Genomic DNA, 23,577 nt, shown 5'->3' on the forward strand with positions numbered 1-23,577 from the left:
CATGGGCCTAAAATGGCAACTTGTGGCAATTTAATCTCCCTACCTTCAAGTCCATTCAGTCTCGAATTGTGATGAAGCCATTTCTTACTCCTGCTCAGCGTTGCTACCTTTACTTTCCGTTTGCAGCCGTGGTAAAATGAGTATGAGAAGTTCTAATCTCCAGAACTGTACTCTGCATTTGTTTATCACTTCTGTGTAGGAGGACCACGTGTTGTGGTTATACCATTTTCGGACTTTACAGTGGTTAGGAGTGAGGAGAAATGTGCAAGTGAACCGCTGTATAGTAGTTACTTGATAACTGTGGCGTCTTTGTTTCTGCTGGGCTGCTGGCTGAAAAGCAAAGGATATTTTAAAAACAATTGAATAAACTGCAAGCCGTTTAGTTTGGTCATCGTTTTAGCTATCTGTGCAGGTATCCCGCTGGGACCTCTTGGGTTTAATGATTTAGTTAATTACTGATGATCTCTTTGTTTCTGCTTTTTTCCTTAATAGAACATTGAATGGTCAAACACTTGCAGCACCAGTCGGAAACTTTTCTGTGATGGATTTAAGCATTGCTTTTGGTGAACATTCGTAATGGTGAAGCTTCATCGCGGGGGGGAGGTTCTTGGAACACAAACAATCTGGCTTGCTGTCAGCGTAGTTTACCATAGGCATTCAAGCCAGTATTGCTGTTAAGAGTTCTGCAAATCTGGCAGTTTTGCTAATGACAACGTATTAGCCTCATCCAGGAGACTTTTGGAAAGAGTACTCTCCGGTGTACTTCACTGGGGATGGTGTCAAGCAGTCCATGGAGAGCCATGGATCTGTGCTGGGCCTTTTCTGTAAAATGTTCCTACCAACATGCTGCCGTGTCATCTTCATTTAATTTCCTCTTCTTTGACTTCCTTTTTCAGGCCACAATGTAGGGAGCCTTTTCCACATGGCAGACGACTTGGGAAGAGCGATGGAAACCTTAGTGACAGTGATGACCGACGACAAGGTGTTAGAATAGCAAGATGTGTTTTACAACTTCAGGCGTCCCGCATGGTTTTTATAATATTCATACTACAAAGAGGATTAGACTGTAAGAGTTTACAAGAAACAAATCTATATTTTTGTGAAGGGTAGTGGTACTATACTGTAGATTTCAGTAGTTTCCTAAGTCTGTTACTGTTTTGTTAACAATGGCAGGTTTTACACGTCTATGCAATTGTACAAAAATTATAAGAAAACTACATGTAAAATCTTGATAGCTAAATAACTTGCCATTTCTTTATATGGAACGCATTTCGGGTTGTTTAAAAAAAATTTATAACAGTTATAATGAAAGATTGTAAACTAAAGTGTGCTTTATAAAAATAATTGTTTATAGAAACCCCCTTAAAAAACACAAAAAAAATATACTGAGGCAGTGCATTTGTTTAGTTTCATTTCAGCTCTGTAACTGCACCAGAGAGATTCATGTCCTGTGTTCTTTTCCTTGCCTATCAAAATGAAAGGAAAAAAAAGTATTTCCTGCAGCAACACCAAAACGGCCAACTTGCATTTTTCATCGTTTTTTTTCTGACTAGGGCTGGCTAAACAAAAAATCTGCTGAACTTCCAATGAAGGTAGCTATGTCATCTCTTTCCAATAAAATTAAGAATTATATGAATTACACAGCTAGTTTGCAATAATTAAATGAAAGAGCACATCACATGACCGAGCCTGCAAAAAAATTAATAAAATAAAAACAAGAAAAACCCCAGAAGAAAGAAGAAAAGAATTTAATGACCATCCTTATGTGCCAGCATTTCCTCTGCTGACTGAATTCCTGAGTGCTATTAGTAAAGGAACATAAGATTAAACCTTTAGACCTTGGTGTCCAGTACCCTGCTGGCCTCGGCCAGCAGCCAGTGCTTCAGCAGGAGCTGGGTACAGCTCTCCCCCACCCGCGGCCACCGCTCGAGTCACCTTTGCTGCAGAGGAGAAGGGGAGAAGTTCCCCCCGACCCGCTGTGGGTTCAGCTTCTGACCCGAAGCACAAATAGGTGACTCAGAGCATCTTCGCTTGTCCATCTCCCAGTGCCGGTAATGAGCACGAAGCTCCTCGATCCTCTGGAAGATAAAACTAGAGCTTTCCGCGATGTGCATCTCAGCCTGCTACAGCAGCCAGTCCCAAGGACTGTAACGCAGTGAGCAGCCTTTGGGAAAGGCTGCAGAAGAGTTACTGCTGTTCTTGCGTGCACACGGTGATCAGGTGAAGGTAGCCACACTGCCCCATGAGATACCTATCACCAAAACAAAGGCCCTGGTCCTTTCTCCCTCCCCATTTCTCTCTTCAAGTAATCCCGTAGAATTAACAATAATGTGAGAAGGAGAGGAACCGACTGATAGCAAAACAGATTAGCCAGCGTGACTCCAGCTCGCGAGAGAGACGTTTGGGTATGAGGTGCTGTCAGCAAAAGCTTTACCACTTCATTTTCCTAACCAGCTTTTAATTTTACCTTAGAGTATGTAGAAACAGACCATCTAACTTTATATTGCAAGAGTAAAAAAATCTGTTACCTCTTCTTGTATGAAGTGTAATTAAACTTGGGAAAGATTTTATTTTGAATGCTAGTTAACATTGAACATGGCTAGTCATGCTATTTCTACCTCACTTTGGTTTTGTGGTGTTCCTAATAATTACATACGGATAATGTTACATCATCACCACGTGTCCATTGTGTGACCAGGTCTCATCATTTAAATAATACCAACAATGATAATCATTTACAAAAAATAAGTACAATCCCCCCAAACCTCTGCTTTCCTAATAAAGAGCTTTTTAACATCATTGCAATAGGAACCCTGGATATTTCTCGCTGTCTTTCTTATCAGAAGGTTTAAACTGGCATCTGAGAAAGAGATGGGTTTCTTCTTTTTTTTCCCCCTTATACATTAAACCTTCTCTTCAGGAAAAAAAAATGGAGGAAAAATGGATTGCACGGTTGTTTTCATCAGGGTTTGTTTGTTTTACTTTCTAGATCTTAGTTTTGGAGTGAGTCTGTCAAAAAATATTTAAAAAGTTGAAAGCTTTATCGCTGCTTTTTTAAGCATAATTTGGGAATTATTTCATATTCCTTATGACGACAAAGTATTAAACTGTAAAACATAATCAGTGTAATTGAATACATAAATACCATACGGCATGTTATTTCATTGTTACTCAGTACTGGTTTATTACTTGGATATCATAATATATTGTGTTTTAACACCAACACTGTAACATTTACTAATTATTTTTATAAACTTCTGTTTTACTGCGTTTTTTCACAACATATCGAATTTCACCAAATATATGCCTTACTATTGTATTATATACTGCTTTACTGTGTATATCAATAAAGCACGCAGTTATGTTATAAAAGGTGCAGTATTTTTTATTGAGGTTCAGCAGTCACGCGGTGCATCTCCTCTCCCGTAATCCTCGCCTTAGCTGTGCGCCCGGCACTCCGTCCTGCCGATGGCCAAGCCCCCTTGTTAGCAACGCCTTGGTCCCTCGGCCGCCTCCGCGGCAGGCAGGGTGCCGGCGGCAGCACTCGGGATTTGGCTGGAAGAGGAAAAGTGTCTCTCCCCAGTCATGAACTCATGAACCTCCTGATTTTGCGCTCCCCAAGCTTTTCAGAGATTGCCAGCCCCACGCTTTCTGCCTTGTCACAGAAGGGAGCCTCAGATCAGATTGATCTTCGCTGATCAGTCCGGCGCTTGATGGTCTCCTTGCCACCAGGCATAACGCTAGTCAACCCCTCTTCTCTGGGACCTCAGGAAGCGCATGTTCTCATCAGAGAGGTTGATCACACACGTCCCGTCTCATGTCTAAGAAACACACATAGGTTTTAACACCCAGACTCCACTCGGTCGTCTCACGATGCTGTCTTTGAGCTACCTTTCAGTGGTGGAAATGACATAATGAAAAATCATAAAATAAAAAGGCAAAACCAGCATATGTTTGTATGATTGTGATAATACAGTGAGGGGGAGGTGGGAATTCCCGCATTTCATTCACTTGAGAAAATAAATACTCATCCCACATCTACTCTTCCAGACTTGAGTTACTCGGGATTCACTCCTACATACATGAATCAGCCTTTGCTGTACTGAAGCCTCCTCTGAAGATGACACAACCCGCAAAGCGCAGCAGCCACCAGCAACAAGACGACTCCTGCTTAATTCAGTCAAGCGGGAGGGGTGTAGCTTTCTCCCCGTTGCCAGCCCGGCAGTGGGTTGCACATGAGGAGATGCTGTTGGGTTTGAAGCCTGGCCATGAGCCCGAAGGACGGGGCTTGTCGACGGTCTTACTAAATACCTAAACGAACCGGAAGGTCACAAAAGGGCGCGCGAGCGAGGCAGAGGAGCCGTTGCACGCCGCCCCACCCCTCCCCACGCACCCTCTTCCCATGGAAGAGGCAGGGAAGGCAAAAGCCGCGTGCGCGTGCCCTGACTCGCCCGCGCGAGCGTAGGCCTGCGACAGGCAAAGCCGAACCCCGGTCCCACAGACGGCAGGTTGCGGGCTGCCCCACGCCTCTCACAAGCCTCGCAGTGGTCCCTGCGGCCGGGCTGGCGCAACACGGGCGGGCGGCTGCGGGCGGCAGCGCCGCAGCTCTCTCGGGGAACGCAGGCAGCTGCCGGGCAGCTTCACCGATTAACCCGCTCCCGCAGCCCGGTCACCTGCGACTCCTAACGTCCCACCAATGGAGTCTGATATTTCTGACCGGCTCTTAAGGGTGTTTTCCTCATGTATGTTTAGGCTAAATACCCTTCTTACTTTAAGGACAAGGCGACTAACTGTTCAGTGCTTCCTTTGTTCTCTGGGCAGAGAGGGAGACTAGTTCTCCGTGATTTTGGCCGCTATGGTTAACACGCTGCCCCTTACCCATAGACTTCACACTCTTTCCTCTACCTTTTTGACGGATGGACGGAAAAACTGAGGCCCTGCCAGCCAGTTCAGCAGTGCTGGGGGTGGCAGGGTCCCTTAAAGTTCCCCCCAAAACCTTGTGCCTCCCGCGCTCCCCACTGCCTGTCGCGGTGGCAGAGGTCCACAGCTGAGGGCAGCACGTGCCTGTCGTCTGCCCACCACCTCTCAGCCCAGCAAGTGCCGCCCAGCACAGGGCTCGCTGGCACATTTTAGGAGCCCGGCATCTCCCCTGCCTGCCCCACAGGCTGCTGTAAGGTTTCCCTGGAGCCTTCTCTGGACAGAAGATGCTGTCCAGCAGCTCGAGGTAGGTGCATCCTCCAAGAGCATTGTCCTTTTTTGTTTTTGTAGAATCATAGAATAGTTTGGGTTGGAAAGGACCTTTTAAGGTCATCGAATCCAACGCCCTTGCAATGAGCAGGGACATCTTCAGCTAGATCAGGTTGCTGAGAGCCCCGTCCAACCTGACCTGGAATGTTGCCAGGGATGTGGCATCTACCACCCCTCTGGAAAACCTGTGCCAGCGTTTCACCACCCTCACTGTGAAAAATTTCTTCCTTATACCTAGTCTAAATCTGCCCTTTTTTAGTTCAAAAATGTTACCCCTTGTCCTATTGCAACATGCCCTGCTAAATTTCTCTTCCTGTTCTCCTTATAAGCCCCCTTTAAGTACTGGGAGACTGCAAGAAGGTCTCTCTGGAGCCTCCTCTTCTCCAGGCTCAACAACCCCAACTCTCTCAGCCTGTCCTCATAGGAGAGGTGTTTCACCCCTCTGATCATTTTGGTGGCCCTCCTCTGGACTCGCTTCAACAGCTCCATGTCTTTCCTGTGCTGAGGGCTCCAGAGCTGAACGCAGGACTCCAGGTAGGGTCTCATGAGCATGGAGTAGAGGGGCAGAATCACCTCCCTCAACCCGCTGGTCACACTTCTTTTGATGCAGCCCAGGATACAGTTGGCTTTCTGGTCTTGCAAGCACATATTGCCAGGTCATGTTGAACTTCTCATCAACCAACAACCCCAAGTCCGGCTCCTCAGGGCTGCTTTCGATCCAGTCTCCACCCAGCTTGTATTTGTGCTTGGGATTGCCCCAACCCAAGGACCCTGAGTTGTAGGTTGTAGGTTGTAGGACCCTGCACTTGGCCTTGTCGAACTTCATGAGGTTCGCATGGGCCCACCTCTCAAGCCTGTCCAGGTCCCTTTGGATGTCAACCCTTCCCTCTAGCACCGCACAGCTTGGTGTCATCGGCAGACTTGCTGAGGGTGCACTCGATCCCACTGTTCATGTTGCCAACCAAGATGTCAAACAGCACCAGTTCCAATAAACTAACAGGGGAGAAAAAAACCATGTCCTTTCAGCTAACATGGGGAAAAAAGAGGGAAAACAATGATGTGCAAGGTGCAGAAAAGTTCTGCAGCTGCCAGCGTGTGTAATTCACTTCATGGCTGCGCCTGCTGCAGAGCATCCCCAGCCTCATTTGGCTGGACACGCGCAGCAGACGTGGCTCTGCAGCGTGTTGCGCCGAGTACACGTGTTTCCCAGCCTACCCGCGTGCGACCAGCAACGCTTGCGCGCACTTCGCTCCCGTTTGCAGCTTCGGAGCTAACCGTGATGTTACGTACGCTGTCACTTTTACATCAGGGTACCCCACAATTAGAAACAACCACCAGCTTTGTGCGAGGGGGAACAGCCGTACTAACACCACGGCCAGGACGTGATTTACGCCTCCTCATGGAGGCACGGGAGCCGCAGCCTGGTGCCCAGCCCCACGCCGGTGGGGCAGAGCATGCCCCGGCCCCGGGGGCATTTCACTGGCTATGGCCCATTTCGGCTGCCCGTGGGTACACGTGTGCAGTCAGGCTGAAACCCAATAAATCTTCCCTTTCTTCACGCAGGCTCCGCTCAAAGATTTCACTGGGAATTCGCCTCGGCTCAGAGCAAGCATAGCAACGCATCAGAAAGTGCCATAAATCTGTGCAAGAGAAACGGGGCTGCTGAGAGCAACTAAGATGTAACACTCCCATACATGAATCCCCGTGAGCTGATAATGCTGCTTACCAGCTAAGGGAGATGATTACAGCACAGATTTAGTAGCTCATGGTGCTGAAAACTTGGTTAAGAAGCATCTGTGGTTAAGGGAGGGATGAGCGCTACGGAAATCTCGTCGCTACAGACGTGAACCATGGGGCTTCACAAATACACAGAGTTGCTGTTTCAGCCTGTTGCCTAAACCCTTACTGCTTGCCAGCCCAAGGCTCGTATTAGTCAACTTGGCAATTGGTTACCAGGTGTAAAGACTTCTTTTTATTAGTATTATCTGAGCATTACAATGGATATGCTATTTATTTAATAGCTGGCACATGCTTTTTACTAGGTGCGTCCAAGCAAGTTCTCCCTGTCTGGTGACATAAGCAACCCACTGCTTGTAAGATTTTCCTCTCTCTCACACACATCCCTATGCAAACACACACACACACACACGGGGGGGGTGGAAAATAAGGATACAACAATCTTTTATTCTCTTTCTTGCTGAATAGAGAAGGCTGGTTTTTCTCCACATGAGTATGTCCAGGAATGAAGGCATCCTCACCCCAACCTGCCAGTATGTCCAAAATTGCAACAAGTATTAAAAAAAAAAAAATTATATTCATGTATTTTTATAATAGGAAATCGGAAAATTATGTTAATTCACTCAGCATTCCTAATTTCCTTCCTTCACACATACTCTACTTGAATCTGAAGATGATACAAAACAACAACACGAAGTGCAGGTTTTCAGGTATAATGTCTTTCAGGCCATCAACAACTATATTAAATAAGATGAGGGTCTTTGAGAGCACATTATTTTAGCAAGGCAAGGACAAGCTAAAGTCAATCAGTCAACTAGACCTCTGTGAGGCTGTAGCAAGGTGGTTTGGTCCCTGGCACACGTGGGCTTTCCGCTTCTGCACGCCTGTCTGCCACGAAGCTGCCATCCGCACCTCTGCTTCGTCCAGCCCCGCGGCCCGCTTGCCCAGCACCGCTGCCCAGCACCGCTGCCGGTGAGGCAGAACCGCGGTTTCTGCTCCTCTCCGGCGCGGTGCTCCCACCGCAGCAGGACGGAAGCTCCTTCTCTTCAGGCTGGGGGGCTCGGCGGCGGCACGGGCGCCTTGCGAGGCTGGGGTCCGCTCTGCAGCAGGTCCTTCAGGGAGCACGAGAGGCGCAGCGAGAGCCCAAAGTGAGTTCTGGGAGCAGCAGTGCCGTGTACGGAGCGGGATTTACAGGGGTGTATCTTTGCACGCCGGCAGCGTTACGGCATGACGTGAGGCTAGAGCAATTTCAGAACAGGTAGTACGTCCCAAAATAAGACTGAAATATCGAAAGGCTTGCTGTTAAGTTTGCACTGCTTAAAGATGCCCTTACTGATGATCTACGGCAGGGCTAGTACATAATCAAAAAATATCATCGTGAGAGGATTTTTACTTCTGCAGCAGTGTAATTTTCAGTTGTGCCTTGTTCACCAGACACGCAGTTTTATTCTAACACTGATGTAGCAGATACTTCTTTTGCACAGAAGATTAATGGCAGTTGCCAGTATAATTCCTGCTGCATCCCACAGCGTATGTTTAGATAAAGGCTGCAGCCAGCTGCAGGTGATAAGACATGGAACTACTGGGGGTTTTCCTACCAACCACAAATACAAGCTTAGAAATTCACGGTCCTGAGAAAATACCAGGTACGTTAGAATAAATGCTAAGTACATGAATATACACAAAGACACACGCACACAGAGGCAGAGGCATGAAACACTCTGGTCTTCCTCTTGTGCGTGTGTGAGCGCGGGCACGCTCGTGCACGCACTTGCCCACGCGTGCACGCACTTGCCCACGCGTGCACAAGGCCTCCGCCGCGCGGAGCCTGTTAACTGGGCGGTTAAACAAAGAACCGGAATAAGTCGTGTCAAAACAGATAAAGCTTTGGCAATGTGCATTAATTCAGCTTTATTCTAAATTACAGCAGCCCGTGTTTTGTAGCACCAGAGCAGTATTTTATGCAGCAGTTGTTGAAGTTTCTTCAGGAATTTTGATTCCTAAGGAAAGTGGCCATAAGCACATTGGCTCCATCTAACATCCGCTTTTCTTGTTCCTCTGAAACACCTGGCAGAGCTGACATGGCCTTCCAGCCTTGGCAGAAGTTAATAAAGACACCAAGACTATAACTTTGCTTCTTTCATCTTCCCCCCTGCCTTTTTTTTTAACCTCACCGGCAAGCTCAAAGCCTTCCTTCAGCAAGATCTTGCAGGCAGACAAATGCTGCTAAGCCTGTCAACGACTTATTGTCCCTGTATTTTATTCTACCTGGTTTTTGCTGGCTTTCTCTTTTACATCAAGCAAACTTGTAAGACGAAACAATACATGAAGAGAAAAGACCGCTTGCATCTTTAAGTCTTAATATTGCAGTTACACACATCAAGCCCAAGAGTTCCCTATTTTCTTATTGCAGAGCCTCAATGCTGTTAACGCCCGCGTGCCTTTGTCAGACGCTGTGAGCACTGTACCTGAGGGTCCCTACCCTCCCCCTTTTTCAGGATATAAGGTTAAAAGTTCCCTAATACTTAGGATGCTCTTCCTTTCCTGAAAAAAATATGCTGATTTCTACTTTGCAGTCACCTGGTTTTGCTTCTGATGTCCTGGCCTCCTTCCCCACGGTCGCCGGCAGCTCCTTGCCTGCAGTGCTGGCCGACGGAAGCCCTTCCTCGCCCAGCCCCGGCCATACCAGCTTCACCGTTAGGTGCTTTCCTCTCTGTCCTGGTTTCAGCTGGTGTAGAGTTAATTTTCTTCACAGAAGCTGGTGTGAGGCTCTGTTTTGGATTCGGGGTGGGAAACTGTTGATAACGTGCTGATGTTTTGGGGTGTTGTTGAGCAGTCAAGGACAGTCCAGCTTCTCGTGCTGGGCTGCCAGCGAGCAGGCTGGGGGTGCCCGGGGAGCTGGGAGGGGACACAGCCGGGACAGCTGACCCAGGCTGGCCAAAGGGGTACCCCATACCATATGACGTCATGCTCGGTATGTAAAGCTGGGGCGAAGACGAAGGAAGGGGTGGGGGGACATTCGGAGTGATGGCGTCTGTCTTCCCGGGTTTACTCTTCGCTGGGTGAGGAACTGGCTGGATGGCCGAGCCCAGAGAGTTGTGGTGAATGGCGTTAAATCCGGCTGGCGGCCGGTCACGAGTGGTGTTCCCCAGGGCTCGGTTCTGGGACCAGTCTTGTTCAATATCTTTATAGATGATCTGGATGAGGGAATCGAGTGCTCCCTCAGTAAGTTTGCAGATGACACCAAGCTGAGTGGGAGTGTTGATCTGCTGGAGGGTAGGAGGGCTCTGCAGAGGGATCTGGACAGGCTGGATCGATGGGCAGAGGCCAACTGTATGAGGTTTAATAAGGCCAAGTGCAGGGTCCTGCACTTTGGCCACAACAACCCCATGCAATGCTACAGGCTTGGGGAGGAGTGGCTGGAGAGCAGCCCGGCGGAAAGGGACCTGGGGGTGCTGGTTGACAGCCGGCTGAATATGAGCCGGCAGTGTGCCCAGGTGGCCAAGAAGGCCAACAGCGTCCTGGCCTGTATCAGGAATAGTGTGGCCAGCAGGAGCAGGGAAGTGATTGTGCCCCTGTACTCGGCACTGGTGAGGCCGCACCTTGAATCCTGTGTTCAGTTTTGGGCCCCTCACTACAAGAAGGATGTTGAGGTGCTGGAGCGTGTCCAGAGAAGGGCAACGAAGCTGGTGAGGGGTCTGGAGCACATGTCATATGAGGAGCGGCTGAGGGAACTGGGGTTGTTTAGTCTGGAGAAGAGGAGGCTGAGGGGAGACCTTATCGCTCTCTACAACTACCTGAAAGGGGGTTGTGGCGATGAGGGTGTTGGTCTCTTCTCCCAAGTAACTAGTGATAGGACAAGAGGAAATGGCCTCAAGTTGCGCCAGGGGAGGTTTAGATTGGATATTAGGAAAAATTTCTTCACTGAGAGGGTGGTCAGGCATTGGAACAGGCTGCCCAGGGAGGTGGTGGAGTCGCCATCCCTGGAAGTGTTCAAAAAACGTGTGGATGTGGCGCTTCAGGACATGGTTTAGGGGACATGGTGGTTCTGGATTAATGGTTGGACTTGATGATCTTAAAGGTCCTTTCCAACCTAGTGATTCTGTGATTCTGTGATTCCCAAGAAACCACTACGTGTGATGGAGCCCTGCTTCCCTGGAGATGGCTGAACCCCTGCCTGCCCGTGGGGAGTGGTGAATGGATTCCTTGTTTTGCTTTGCTTGTGTGCGTGGCTTTTGCTTTCCCTATTAAACTGTCTTTATCTCAACCCATGAGTTTCCTCTCTTTTCCAATTCTCTCCCCCATCCTACCGTGGGGCAGCGAGTGAGTGGCTGCGTGGGACTTAGTTGTGGGCTGGGGTTAAACCATGACACTCTCCCACCCAGGCTGCCCGTCCCCATATCGTCCTCTTCCTCATCCCCAACCCACACTGGCCCCAAGTTTCAGGCCTGAGCGCAGCGGAGAGGGACGGTGCCCCAGCCCTCCCCTCGGCCCCCAGCGCCAACCCCACTTCCCACCAGCTTCCACCCCTCAATGCCAAGGATGGCTCGTTCCCACCCTGCTCCTGCACAGGCTGCTGCCAAAATCACCCGTGCCTGGAGCTGCCCTGAGCTCCCCATGGCGCGGCCGACGCCGTGGGGCTGTGCACACCACAGCCTCATTACCCCCCTTTCCCCTTGTCCCGACGCCTTTAACAAAAACCGCGAACCACAGCTGGTCGCAAACCTGTTCCGGGAGCGCTCCCTTCCAGCACAACACATTTGCTTAACGCGCCGTGTTGTCTTCCCTTCAGTGTGCTGGGTTGGGTTTTTTTTTCCTCTCCACTAATTTCCCTACTGAGCCTCATTTTTTCATGCTTCATTAACGTTTTCCTTCGTGCCACTTCTAATACGTAGCTTTACTTACAGAGCAGGCTCTGCCCCCCCGGCCCCTCTCTTCCTTTTCTGCTGGGCTCTCCGCTCGCTCTCCGTGTGCTTAGGGAAGTGGCTGTGTCGGCACCTTTAGGTCTGGGGTCCCATACGTGCTCCTCTTCATTCCTTAGCACCTCAGACTGGAGTTTCTGACTTTTCTTACTCTTGACCCCTCTAACCCTGGGTGCACCAAAGTTTTCCCTTTTGTGAATGAGACCTTCAGCGAGAGGCTCGTTCTTTTAACACGCTGATGCAGAAGACGATTAAAATCCTTGTAGGAAGGTACGCTGGTTCTCCTTTGTTTAGGTGGGTTTTTTGCTTGTTTGTTTGTTTCTTTCTTTGAGGGTTTGGGGTGGTGTTTTTTAAGAACGGGGGTTGCCACCTTGCCGGCCGCTGGAATTCGCACTGAGGATGGAGGTTGGCCCGTATGACCAGCCGGGCTGCGTAACCCCCAGGGACCATGACTGCCAAAGGCAGCCCAATGGACTCTGCTTTCATGGGGGGCTGCAAACTGCACAGCTTGCATCCTGCGAAGGCAGGTCCCCGAAGCGGCCTGGGTTTTTTTCCTTTTTTTTTTAAAGAGACCTAAAGTCATCATCCAGTGTGCTCGCGGGTATCTGCACCTTACAGAATCGGACCACCGCCGCTTAAATGGCTTTACTGCGAGTCTAGCAGCCAAACCTCAAGTAAAGCCTCTGAGGAAACTGGGCCCTAAAGGCACCTCGTTTTGCTGCTCACTTCGGCCCGCCGCTCAGCACTGGGGCAGCCAGGGAGGCTGCGACCCCCGGGCAGGCGAGGCCCGTGGGGAGAAGCCCAGCTGGCTGTCTGTGGGGCACCAGCAGCGCGCACTGGCCGGCGCGGGGGAAGCGGGGGCGGCCGCGGCTGGTGCTGTGGAGCAGCAAACGGTGACGATATCGAGGCAGACTAAGGAGAAAAGAGTAAAACGGGCTATCTCCATTTCACTTCGAATATGGCTTCAGGTTGACTGGGGGGAAAGGAAACCCCTTTAACAGTGGGCTGCAAGAAACACCTTTAATTTTGCCTGCTGTAAAAGGGCTTTTTTTTTTTTTCTTTTATAGGAGAAAAGAAACCGTGGCCGTGAAGTAACTCACATCAGTTACTGCTAAGGCAGCTGCTTCGTTATGGCGTGCACGACTTGCTGTTTGGCTTCCAGGCGGCTGGCCGTTGCGCTCGGCTGGCCTTCTGACACGTTCCCCCCCACCCCGATGGAAGGTTTCCCTTCCCATGGATAAGGGGACGTGCACTCAGCTCCCCCGCACAGAGTTTTTCTCCAGCTGGGCTCTGTGTACAATCCCAGCACTTTGATCCCTGCCTAGCATCTGCAGGATAACCTTCCTGACTTCATCCGATTTATACGATATATTTGACCTTTTTCCTTTCGCTTTTGGCCACCAAGCCCCCACCTGCCACAGGCAGCCAGCTGAGCGTGGCACAGCCTGCCGGCGTCCCGCAGGAGGAAAAGAGCATTGGGTCGCCTGTGGAGGCAGGTCTTGCACTGGCAAAGATACTCATTGCCTTACCGCTTCCCGGCTGCGAATGCCTGACGACCGTGCTGCTCGTTGGGATCTTGCCTTTCGCTCTCTTTCCTACAGCTGCTTTTCTGCCCAGGGAGTTTCGGCTGCGGCCCGGCTGCAGGTGCCACCCACGCAGCGAGGGCCACGCACGTGCTTTCCCCCTTGGGAACCTATATGCCAGAATAGCCTTCTCCTCTTGGGTCAGGGCCGCTCAAGGGCCACCTTCTTCTTCCTCACCCCCTTTGCACTGCTTCCAGTTACTAAAAAAGGAGCAGCACGGGAGTGGGTCATCCCAAAAGCCCCCGTGGACCGGGGGAGGCTCAGTGAAAAGGCCCTGGTTTCCCGCCCTGTGCCCGGTGCGACCTCCCAGAGCCAAGGCTTCGCGCTGGCCCTGGGCTCTTCTGCCCTCCCCTCTGAGGCTTTAAAGGACAGTCTGTGCGAGGCTGTACGGAGGGTGACGGTGGGACCTACAGCCTCTGTACAGTGTGAGGTTTCTGGCGTCCGGGAACCTTCTTCCTGGGGAACGGCCTCTAGCCGAAGTTACCGACGCTACCTAAGCACGGCGTTTCCTAAGTTTGGGCGTCTAACAGTCTCGTTTGCAAAAGGAAGGCCGTCAACCGTCGGCAAACAAGCGTGCGACACCGCCTCAGCGCAGCGTCGTGAAAGCTGCTGTGTAAGCGCAAAGCGCCGCTGTGAGCAAAGCTGTGCCTCCGCCGGGCCACGGAACGACGGCACCAGGGCGCGCAGACAGCCACGGCCTCCAACGCGGCGCAGAGGAGCGGTGTCCGTGCGTCTGTCCTGGTTTTCTGCAGCTCCCCTTCCTGATTCAGCATGGCTCTGCCGAGCACTATAATGGACTGTCTGGGCATAGCAGACGCTTAGGGAATTGCTGGATGCCATGAACTAGATGGTCACTTAAAAAGCCCTAAGATGCTGAGAGACGGGGAGCTGCACATATTGTTTGTGTTGTTGCTGCATAAGAAACTGAGAAATCCTGCGGGTGGGATTAATTATGTGCAGCACATTATCCTGTGACATGGAGAAGAGGCTCGGGATCACTCCCAAAATATCCTTCCCCACTGATAAATTGCAGCGAGCAGGTTTGAAGCTGCACAGCGTGAAGGATAACCTACTTAGGATGAACACGTGCATGATGCTATCAATCAGCAATATTGATGCGGTTACAGACCTCGCGGCGGGTTTGGGGAAAGGGTTATATCAAATCACAATTTGCAGAAGCGCAAGGGAGCTGGTAGGCTGGAAGCAAAACCACCTCACATTTCCCCCAGGCCGGGCTTTTCCCTCAGCCCCAGGATATCTGCACACTGCAGCCTTCCTCCTCCCACACAGTGCAAATATAAATGTAAGAAAGCAGAGAACAGGGGAATACTTTGTGTTCGAATAGCTGCCGGAGGAGACCTGGTGTGCGCCTGTGCTGGCGCACGCTGAACTTTGGGCAGCTCCTGCAGAGGTGCCTCGGCCGGCCACCCCGCAGGCTGGGGACCGGCCCCGCGCCACGTCGGGGATTTGCACAGGGGAATTGAAATCCGTTCGTCCCGACAGGGCCCGGTGCGGGTGGGGGCGAGGAGGATGCGCAGGGACAGCAAAGCAGCAGGAGGGCAGCTCATCGGTTGGGGGGGTTTGGTTTGGCTTGGTTTGCTTCGGTTTGGCTTGGTTTGCTTCGGTTTGGCTTGGTTTGCTTTGGTTTGCGTTGGTTTGGTACACATGGGTCCAGGCACTTCAGAAGATAATTCCAAGGTGGCACAGGCAGCGGGGCATCTCATTCAGCAGCGCGTTCGCAGCGCAGGCTTCTTTAAGGCAGGAACAGTTTAATTTATGAAAGGGTCACGGGAGGCTCTCCTGGCCGAGGCAGGAGCACCAGCCGACTGATGTTTTCCAAGGCAGTCACCCATTAACCGGGAATTCCCCCATCCTTTCCTGAACCCCACAGCCCTCTGCTAAGCTCTGGCGCACATCGTTTCTGTAAGCACAAACCAGCGTTGTAATTTTAAGTGTCATGGGTTTCACTTCAGCTGTTCTTACAGGCTGCAAGACCCCAGTTTGTACAGTAAAGGCAGTAAAGGCAGCAAACAGCAACGCAAGGAGCAAAGCACTTTGCACTTGAAATTTCTCCCATAATCTAAAGGGAGGGAGGGAGGGGGGAGGAAGAGGAGGAGGGAGGGAGGGAGGGAGGGAGGGAGGGAGGGAGGGAGGAAGGAAGGAAGGAAGGAAGGAAGGAAGGAAGGAAGGAAGGAAGGAAGGAAGGAAGGAAGGAAGGAAGGAAGGAAGGAAGGAAGGAAGGAAGGAAGGAAGGAAGGAAGGAAGGAAGGAAGGAAGGAAGGAAGGAAGGAAGGAAGGAAGGAAGGAAGGAAGGAAGGAAGGAAGGAAGGAAGGAAGGAAGGAAGGAAGGAAGGAATCTCTAAAACTGTAGTAGCTAACAAAATAGCCATGTCTGCTCCCCACTACAGGTAATATTTAATATGATGTATAGGTATGATGCCATACTGGTCTAGGGTGTGAATCCACAACTGATCACACTCAATGCAGCCATACATGATAATCAACCTCCCATGTAGGCAGGGAATGTTCTCTTTAGTCACAGCTAAGCAAACAACAAATCTTTCTCTCTTCTGGAGCCAGCCTAGTGCCTTTACCACCCTTTGGTGATTGCACTGCAGTCTGCAAAGCAGTTGGCAGCACATATGTGTCTGGAAGCAGCAGGGGTTATATAGAAATATATATAGATAATCAAACTTTTATTAACCCATGGCCTTCCAGCTCGAAAGGACAAGGTTGAACCGGCGATGATTGGTAACGGCTGCAGCCTCCTGACTGACTGGAAAATCATTTGCAAACTGCTCCTGATTTTCTGCGAGGGTCGTGCCGGTGCGTCGGCGCCCACCGGGAGCCCTCGGGCAGCTCCGCAGGCCGTGCTGTGCAGGCAGCCGCTGCCCGGAGGGGACGCCCGGGGGTGGCAGCGGGGCCAGGCGCCCAGGGCTGCGCAGCACCTCCACCGCCCAGACACGGATCCATGCCAGCCAGGGAGGAGGGGGTCCCTCACGGAGAGGTGACGGAGGAGGCTCCGGCTGGGAAGTCCTTGCTTTGGGTTGTCAGCGTGGCTTTTTGTTACATTTCAGCCCAGCGAGGCTCCGAGCCTGAGGAGGGCAGCCCCTAACCCCACAGCAGCCTCGCGCCGGCTTGAAACGGGAACATCCCCTGAAATCAGGGCTTCTTGCTCCTGCCGCCAGGCTGGACTGCAGGAGCAAACATCACAGTGGAGAAAACAGAAAGAGAGAAGCCTTTTCTTCCTTAAACAAGCAAGTAACAAGCAGCTCTGTGTCCCAACCATTAGCCAGCTGGACCAAAAAACCCTGAGACTTCCAGATTTCCAAAATGTTTCTGTTCTTTATTACTTAATAGTTCACATATGATCCCCAAAAGCTACCCCAACTGCTTTGACTCACATTTGCGAACTGTCCCTCGTCCACCCTGTGCCAGCCCAGTCCCACCTGCCCCGGGGACTGCTTCTTATTCACCCCCCAAGCTCCCCCTCCTCTGCCCTGGGATCTCCAGGGGTTCCCCCACTGCAGCCCTCCTTCCCCCTCCCCCAGCACCACTGGGCGGTGCCCGTGGGGTGCCGGGGGGGAAGGCAGCAGCCTCCTCATCCTCTCCCGAGCTGCACGGCAGCTCGGCTGCTGGAGGAGCGGTGGCTTCCTCGGAGGCGGCAGCTGCCTGCAGCCATGGCACGAGGGGATGGAAAACCTGAGGACCAGGGGGGACCACAGGGATGTCTCTTCCAGAGAAGCAGGAGCAGAGGGAAGGACCGAACGCCTGGAGGCGTGAAGACCTTCTCAGCCATCCTGCTCATAGCAGCAACAAGCGTCTCCTCTCCCAGGCAGCAAAACCAGTATGGGGCCGGGGGGAGAGAGGAAACGAAAGCTTAGCTTGATTTCAGCCTTGCACAGAGGCGGGTACGCGACAGTGCGCACCCCGTGGTCTCGCACCTCTGCCTCGAAAGCAATGGCTCACACAGGAGCAGAAAGCTACTTTCAGCTACAGCCCGGCACTTTCAGTCACCATCGCTCGCTACTGTTTGTGCCATGCTCCTTCTGGCTGCAGAGCTTTTACCCCGCTCTCTCTCTAGCTGCCTTATTCCCTCTCCATCTCTCTTGTCAGCAGCCCTTCTCTTCTTCTTCGTCTTCCTAAAGGCGCCAGGGGCTCTGCCCCCTCTCCTGCCCACCCCCTCTTGCCCCCCCCCCCCCTTCGCTGGCATGCACCCCACCTGGAAGACAGAAAGTCGCCTGCCAAGCCCTGCCAGCTCTCAGCCCCTTTCTCCTCAACACCTACCACTGTCAACCCTGTAGGAAAGTGGCTGCTGTTGCGCTTTCCACCCCATAAACTCAGCGCGATGAGCCCCGCCAGCGGGCTGCCGCGGGTGGTGATGAAGCACAGCCGACGCAGCTGGGGGGCACGATGCGAAGCCCGAGCCCCTCGACACGCCGGATGGCACCGGCCATGGGCTTTAAGCGCGGCGTGTGGTCCCACGGGCTCACAGGCCCTGGTGCAGTGCTTGCACCACCCAAATTTCCCAGCAAGTGACTCCTGTGGATACACGTGGGGTTGGATGAACTAATTACCGTTCAAAAAAGGCATGGGCAGAAATGTCAGGCAGATTTTGCCGCCCTCTGGAAGGCAGAGCAAAGGTTGTTGGTGTACGGCAGGTGGATGTATCAGACACAAGCACCTTTCTATTGCTGCCGGATGACGCTACGTGCAAACCATCAAATGTCCTTTCCTATTTTCTGTGTTGCCCTCTGCGACGCCGACAAGAGGGAATCCAAATGTTTCCAAGCAGGCAGTGCCTATCTGCAGCGGGCAGACAGTTTCTAAATGTATTAGCAGCACAGAGTCAATAGAGAAATAGCAGTCCAGCATATCACCCAATTTTCAAATGTAAATAACTGGACCGCTTTTAATTTAAAGGACTACAGCAGGGAATAAAACGAACCCTGGAAAGCAGACGCAGCCGTGACCGCTGGCTGTAACACGTTACCTTCAGGTGTGCCTGTTGTTCTTCCCTGCCGGCTGCTGTGCGGCAGCGCAGAGACAAGCCGGTGGTCCCCGTGTGAAGAGGGGGCTGAGCCCCCCGACAGCCCCGCCGGGTGACGGAGGGGACGGGCTGCTCCCGGGGGTGCAAGCGAGGCCGTGCCGCGGACACGCAGCGCTGAGCACCCTGTGCAGGATGCAACCCCGCCTCGCCTCTCCCGCTCCGGCACGGCTGGAGGGGAAAGGGCATTAAAAGAGAGGCGCCGGCGGTGCCGCAGCGCACCGGCAGCAGCACTTTGCCTCTCTCCAGAGACCCTTTGTGCTCCCCACCTTCGGCCCCACAAGCAGCAGCGCCTCAGGGCCGCAGCCCGTAGCCGGCCGGTGCACTCCGGTAAGGCAGCCACGGGCAGCGTAAGAGATGGGGTGAAGCATCCGCCTCCCCCCACAGCGACTGCGAGGAGGAGGGAAACAGCGAGAAACCTCGGGGGCATCCTGTAGAGGAGGGAGAAGAGGAGGGAGGAACGATGCCTTTTAGCAAACCCCACTTGGGGTTTGCCGGCGTAACCAGAGCAAACCCGTCCCCGTGCCCACGCCGCCGTCGGGCGGCTGCTGAAGGGAGAGGCCTCTCGCAGCCCTGCCTCTGGCGGCACTCGCCGCCCTGCAGCGCAGCCCCGAGGGGAGGGAACGTGCTGCAGCCGCAGCCGAGCCGCCGCACAGGGCCGGGCTGCGAAGCCGTCCTCGCCCTAGCTGGACGCCGGGCTGCTCCCGCCAGCCACGCGTCCCGAGGGGGTGCCGGGGGCTCTCCCGCCGAGCCAGGAAAATGGGTCTGGCACCAAGAGAGGCCGTGACAAAATCGGTCTGTTCAAAGGAGAAGACCAACCAGGCAGCTTATGCCTTGTCTAAATCCACCGGTCTCCCTCGAACACAGTGGGAACGGGCAGGTTTCGCCTAGCCGAGCGAGTTCCGCCCAGGGCTCCTGGTACCGCTTCGTGCTTTCCTCACTCCCTTTCCCAGCCACCGGTGGATGCTTGCATGGTGTACACGACGGGGCACATGCTAGGGTGCTAAGCGTCAGCCTGCCAGATTGGAAAGGTCACCTTCTCAACGTGCGCCAGCCCATTGAAAGAAAAACCCTCTGAAAATGAAAGATGAACATCTGCTTTAAAAAGCACTTCCCAAGGTGAATCTGGCCCAATGGTGGAGGCGGGATATTGCTGGTGAGGAGGTGCTGCGCTGGGAAGCTGCCAGCAATGCCAGGAGGGCTGGCTGAGACCCTCCCAACCACACACCTCTGCAGCGGGGCTGTGGGCAAAGGCTGAGTTTGACTTGCCTGCAAGAGCCGCGTCACAGCAGGTTGCACGGAGCGAGGGAGGATGCAGGGCTCGCAGGGAGCGCGAAAGCCTGCAGTGGGGACGCTCGCTGCGGTCTACCAGGAGTGATGCCGTAGCCAAGATGATCCAAGCATGTGAACAAGGCAAGATCTGCAATGTCTTTCATTACAACGGCTGATCTAGTTGGAGAAAACAGGCAAGCTTCCAGCACATGACTTCTAGGCTTGTTTACCTAAAAGCTAGTCTGCACTTGTCTTTGTGGGTTTTTTCCCCAGACTCGTGAAAAGTACACTGGAGACAAAAAGTGAAACATCAGACAGAAATGATGGATGTCCTAAGGTTTCCCATATGCCCAATGTCGGCATGAAAGGGAGGTCCCCCGTGCTTGCGGAGGGCCTGACGCTGAGCCCTTGGATGCTGCTTCAGCAGCGCCGGGGCCCCTCGGCCGCCGCGGTGGCTGCAGCGCCGCAAAACTGGCGCAAAGCTGCAGCACCGGCACGGAAAGGCAGGAAAGCTGGGGGGCCAGTCCCCAGGCTGGCGCTCACTTGTGGAACGGATTTTTCTTAGGGAAAAAAAAATCAAACCACAACAGAAAATAGAAAAAGAGCAGCACCCAGAACCGGCAACTGTTAAAAATCTGCTCTTTTTCAGATTTTTATCTCCCATCTAGATCAGCTGGTGTTCGGCCCTGCGTGGCTTGACATGAGTCACGATGCTATATGCTGAGGTCCAGCCAAGATTAGCTGTTTTGTATAGTGTTGCGCTACCTTGCAACTACTGATTCACTGCAGCAGAAATGATAGATTGTTTCACAGGAGGAAGAGAAGGGGAAAAAATTAAGCAGCAGTGGGTGTGCTCCACCTACTGGCTAGGAACAACAAAGCCAGCCGTGATAAAAGGCAGCATCCTCACCGAGAGCCAAACCAGCGCTTGATGTTGCCATCCTCTGGGCTTTTTACATCGGAGGGGAGCCAGGGGGAAGAAGAAAGGAAAAAAAAAGGATGCGAAGAAGAAAGGAGAGTGAGAGAAGATGAAGGCTGCATGGCAGGAGAAAAAGGAATTAAAGAAAAGAAGACACAGCTCTTTTGATTTAAAAAAGAGATGCTCCAAGCATATGTAAGTTTGCAGCAACCTTGACCATGTAAAGCCATTTTGATTTATTTCAAAACTCCAAAGGAGAGTTCTTTGAATGCTATGTCCCGTTTTTGATTGATGCCGATGGGGTTTATACCTAAGAGAGCCGAGGTCACATCTCAGGCTGCCTCCTGCTTCCTTCTTCTCCTAGGAAGGAGGCTTTGGGGATGAGCAAGGCAGAAGGACAAACTTCCCAGGGCTCCTGCCTCCTCTGCGTCCTCTGCACCCTCTCTCCCAGTGAGCGTAGCTGCTCCTACTGCCATTACAATGTGGAGAGGCCACATATTTGTCTCCCCCACCTCATGGTCCTTGATAGCAAACCAAACCTTGCTTTTATTCTCTCCCTTCCCTGGCCCAGGACTCTTTTTCGTTTCAGGTCAATGGAGCCTGTGAGCACTTGTTGTCTGTATAGGATGTACCTCATCTCATGTGATTGTCCTGGTTTCAGCTGGGATAGAGCTGATTTTCTTCACAGAAGCTAGTGTGAGACTGTGTTTTGGATTTGGGATGACAAAATGTTGATAATGTGCTGATGTTTTCAGTTGTTGCTGAGCAGTCAAGGACTATCCAGCTTCTCGTGCTGGCCTGCAGCGAGCAGGCTGGGGGTGCCTGGGGAGCTGGGAGGGGGCACAGCCAGGACAGCTGACCCAGGCTGGCCAGAGGGGTATTCCATACCATATGACGTCATGCTCGGTATATAAAGCTGGGATGAAGAAGAAGGAAGGGGTGGGGGGACATTCGGAGTGATGGCGTTTTGTCTTCCCAAGAAACCATTATGTGTGATGCAGCCCTGCTTCCCTGGAGATGGCTGAACCCCTGCCTGCCCATGGGGAGCGGTGAATGGATTCCTTGTTTTGCTTTGCTTGTGTGCGCGGCTTTTGCTTTGCCTATTAAACTGTCTTTATCTCAGCCCACGAGTTTCCTCACTTTTACTCTTCCGATTCTCTCCCCGTCCCACCATGGGGGAGTGAGCGAGCGGCTGCGTGGGGCTTAGCTGCCAGCTGGGGCTAAACCACGACGATGATCTTCAACCCCACAATGTCTCCTGTGAAAGACAGAAATACTTTTTCTCCACTTGCCAGGGAGGAGGCAGGGACACAAAGCAGGCTGAAGGTAATGTGTTCAAAAGTACACAGCGTCAGACTTTTTGTGATGACTTAAAAGGAGATACGTCTTAGACATTTACGTGCCATTAGGCTGGTTGAAAATCGAATTCTCAGTATGATCTTCTGGGAATTTCTTGGATTATCCTGTGTGAGGACCAGGTCTGATGGTTTGTCCAGCCCAGGGTGGAGCTGCTGCTCAGAGCTGGACAAGGAGGCGAGCTGCTGCTAGTCCCTCCATCAACCAAAAGGTTTGTGCCCAGGACACAGGGAAGGAGAGAAAAGCTGAGCAGCAATTGTCACTCCAAATCCAAAAGAAAAAAGAGCATTTGCAAGATAGCACTTCTGCAGTGCTCTGAGGTGTGAAAGGGATATCTTACTCACTGCTTGCTTTTTTTTTGAGAAAAAAAACCCACAACCACCCAACCTTTAGAAGGTCTGTCCTGAAGCAGAAACTGGTTTTGTTTGTTTAAATTTATATAATATTTTTACATGCTTCATATATATGTGTGTATATATATATACACATATATATTGTACTTCTATACATGCATACACACACGTATGTATAGATATATACAGATGACCTCACACAGGGGTCAGGAAGCTCATTCCTGCCCAAGGTCTACTTTTAAAACGTTTAAACACATGGCTGCACACATGTAGTCAGGTATTCCTGCACTTACACTGTCCCGTTGCATATTCCCTCTGCTATGGCGTCACACTGATGAGGATATATGGCCCTGCGGTTGCTGTTGCTCTGCCCAAACAACCCCGAGCATGGTCAGGGCGAGCACAGGTCCAGCTATATCCAGCCACGCAGACCTGTCTGAAGTCATTTCGATCCCAACCGTCCTTGAAAGCCCTGCGCAAAGCAATTGCCCAAGACGGGGCAGCGTGGTTGTGACGGAGCAGTAACAACCCATAGGTTAATGCAATAACAGTATCATTTACTATCTCATGGGACAGCATCTGAGTGTATTTCAGCGCGGCCCTGAATACAGATATTACCAGTGGGTTGTAATTTGTCTATGCCTTTGCCTGCAGCTGCTCTTTTCTATTATTCCAGCAAATATTGCAGAAAAGCAGAAAAGCTACAGAAGAGTGGTAGGCTTATGAATTACACTCCTGCTACCATTTCTTTGTCCTCGTTATTAAACTACTCTATGTTTTCATCATTCTGTATCAAGTCTGTGTCCTACTAAAAAAAAAAGATGCTCCCTTTTTCACTTTGCACTGATACGAGCCTTTAACTCGGCCCCATCTGCTGGCTTTGGCAGAGCCACGCTGCTTTGTAATCCTTTGGAAGATCACATCACCAGTGTCAGAGGCGATGACGCTGTTCAAGTGCATGCAAAATATGAAGGATACAGGGGAAAGAAGAAGGAAGGTAGAGAGAGAGAGAGAAAGGGAAAGGATATATGAGCAAAGTCGCTGTTTCTGACTTGATGCACTTGTGCACAAAGGGGCACAGGGAAAGATATTTGCTTGGGGAGACACCGCTTCCAGCCAAAAAACTGCTCTGCTATACCTC

General features: G+C 51.7%; 1 protein-coding gene across 4 annotated transcripts in view; it reads left to right on the forward strand.

Annotated features, from left to right (window-relative positions):
* Nucleotides 1-994, forward strand: part of DMD (dystrophin) — a gene marked incomplete at both ends in the record, with an annotated part of 1,339,794 nt that extends 1,338,800 nt beyond the window's left edge. For all 4 annotated transcript variants that reach the window (XM_082008889.1, XM_082008891.1, XM_082008888.1 and 1 more), the window contains one exon: nucleotides 897-994. In XM_082008889.1, coding sequence (XP_081865015.1) covers nucleotides 897-994 — 98 coding nt within the window. The remainder of the gene's footprint in view (nucleotides 1-896) is intronic.
* Between the last annotated feature and the right edge of the window lie 22,583 nt (nucleotides 995-23,577).

Source organism: Phaethon aethereus (assembly GCF_964289735.1).
Source record: "Phaethon aethereus genome assembly, chromosome: 1".
Classification (NCBI taxonomy): domain Eukaryota; kingdom Metazoa; phylum Chordata; class Aves; order Phaethontiformes; family Phaethontidae; genus Phaethon; species Phaethon aethereus.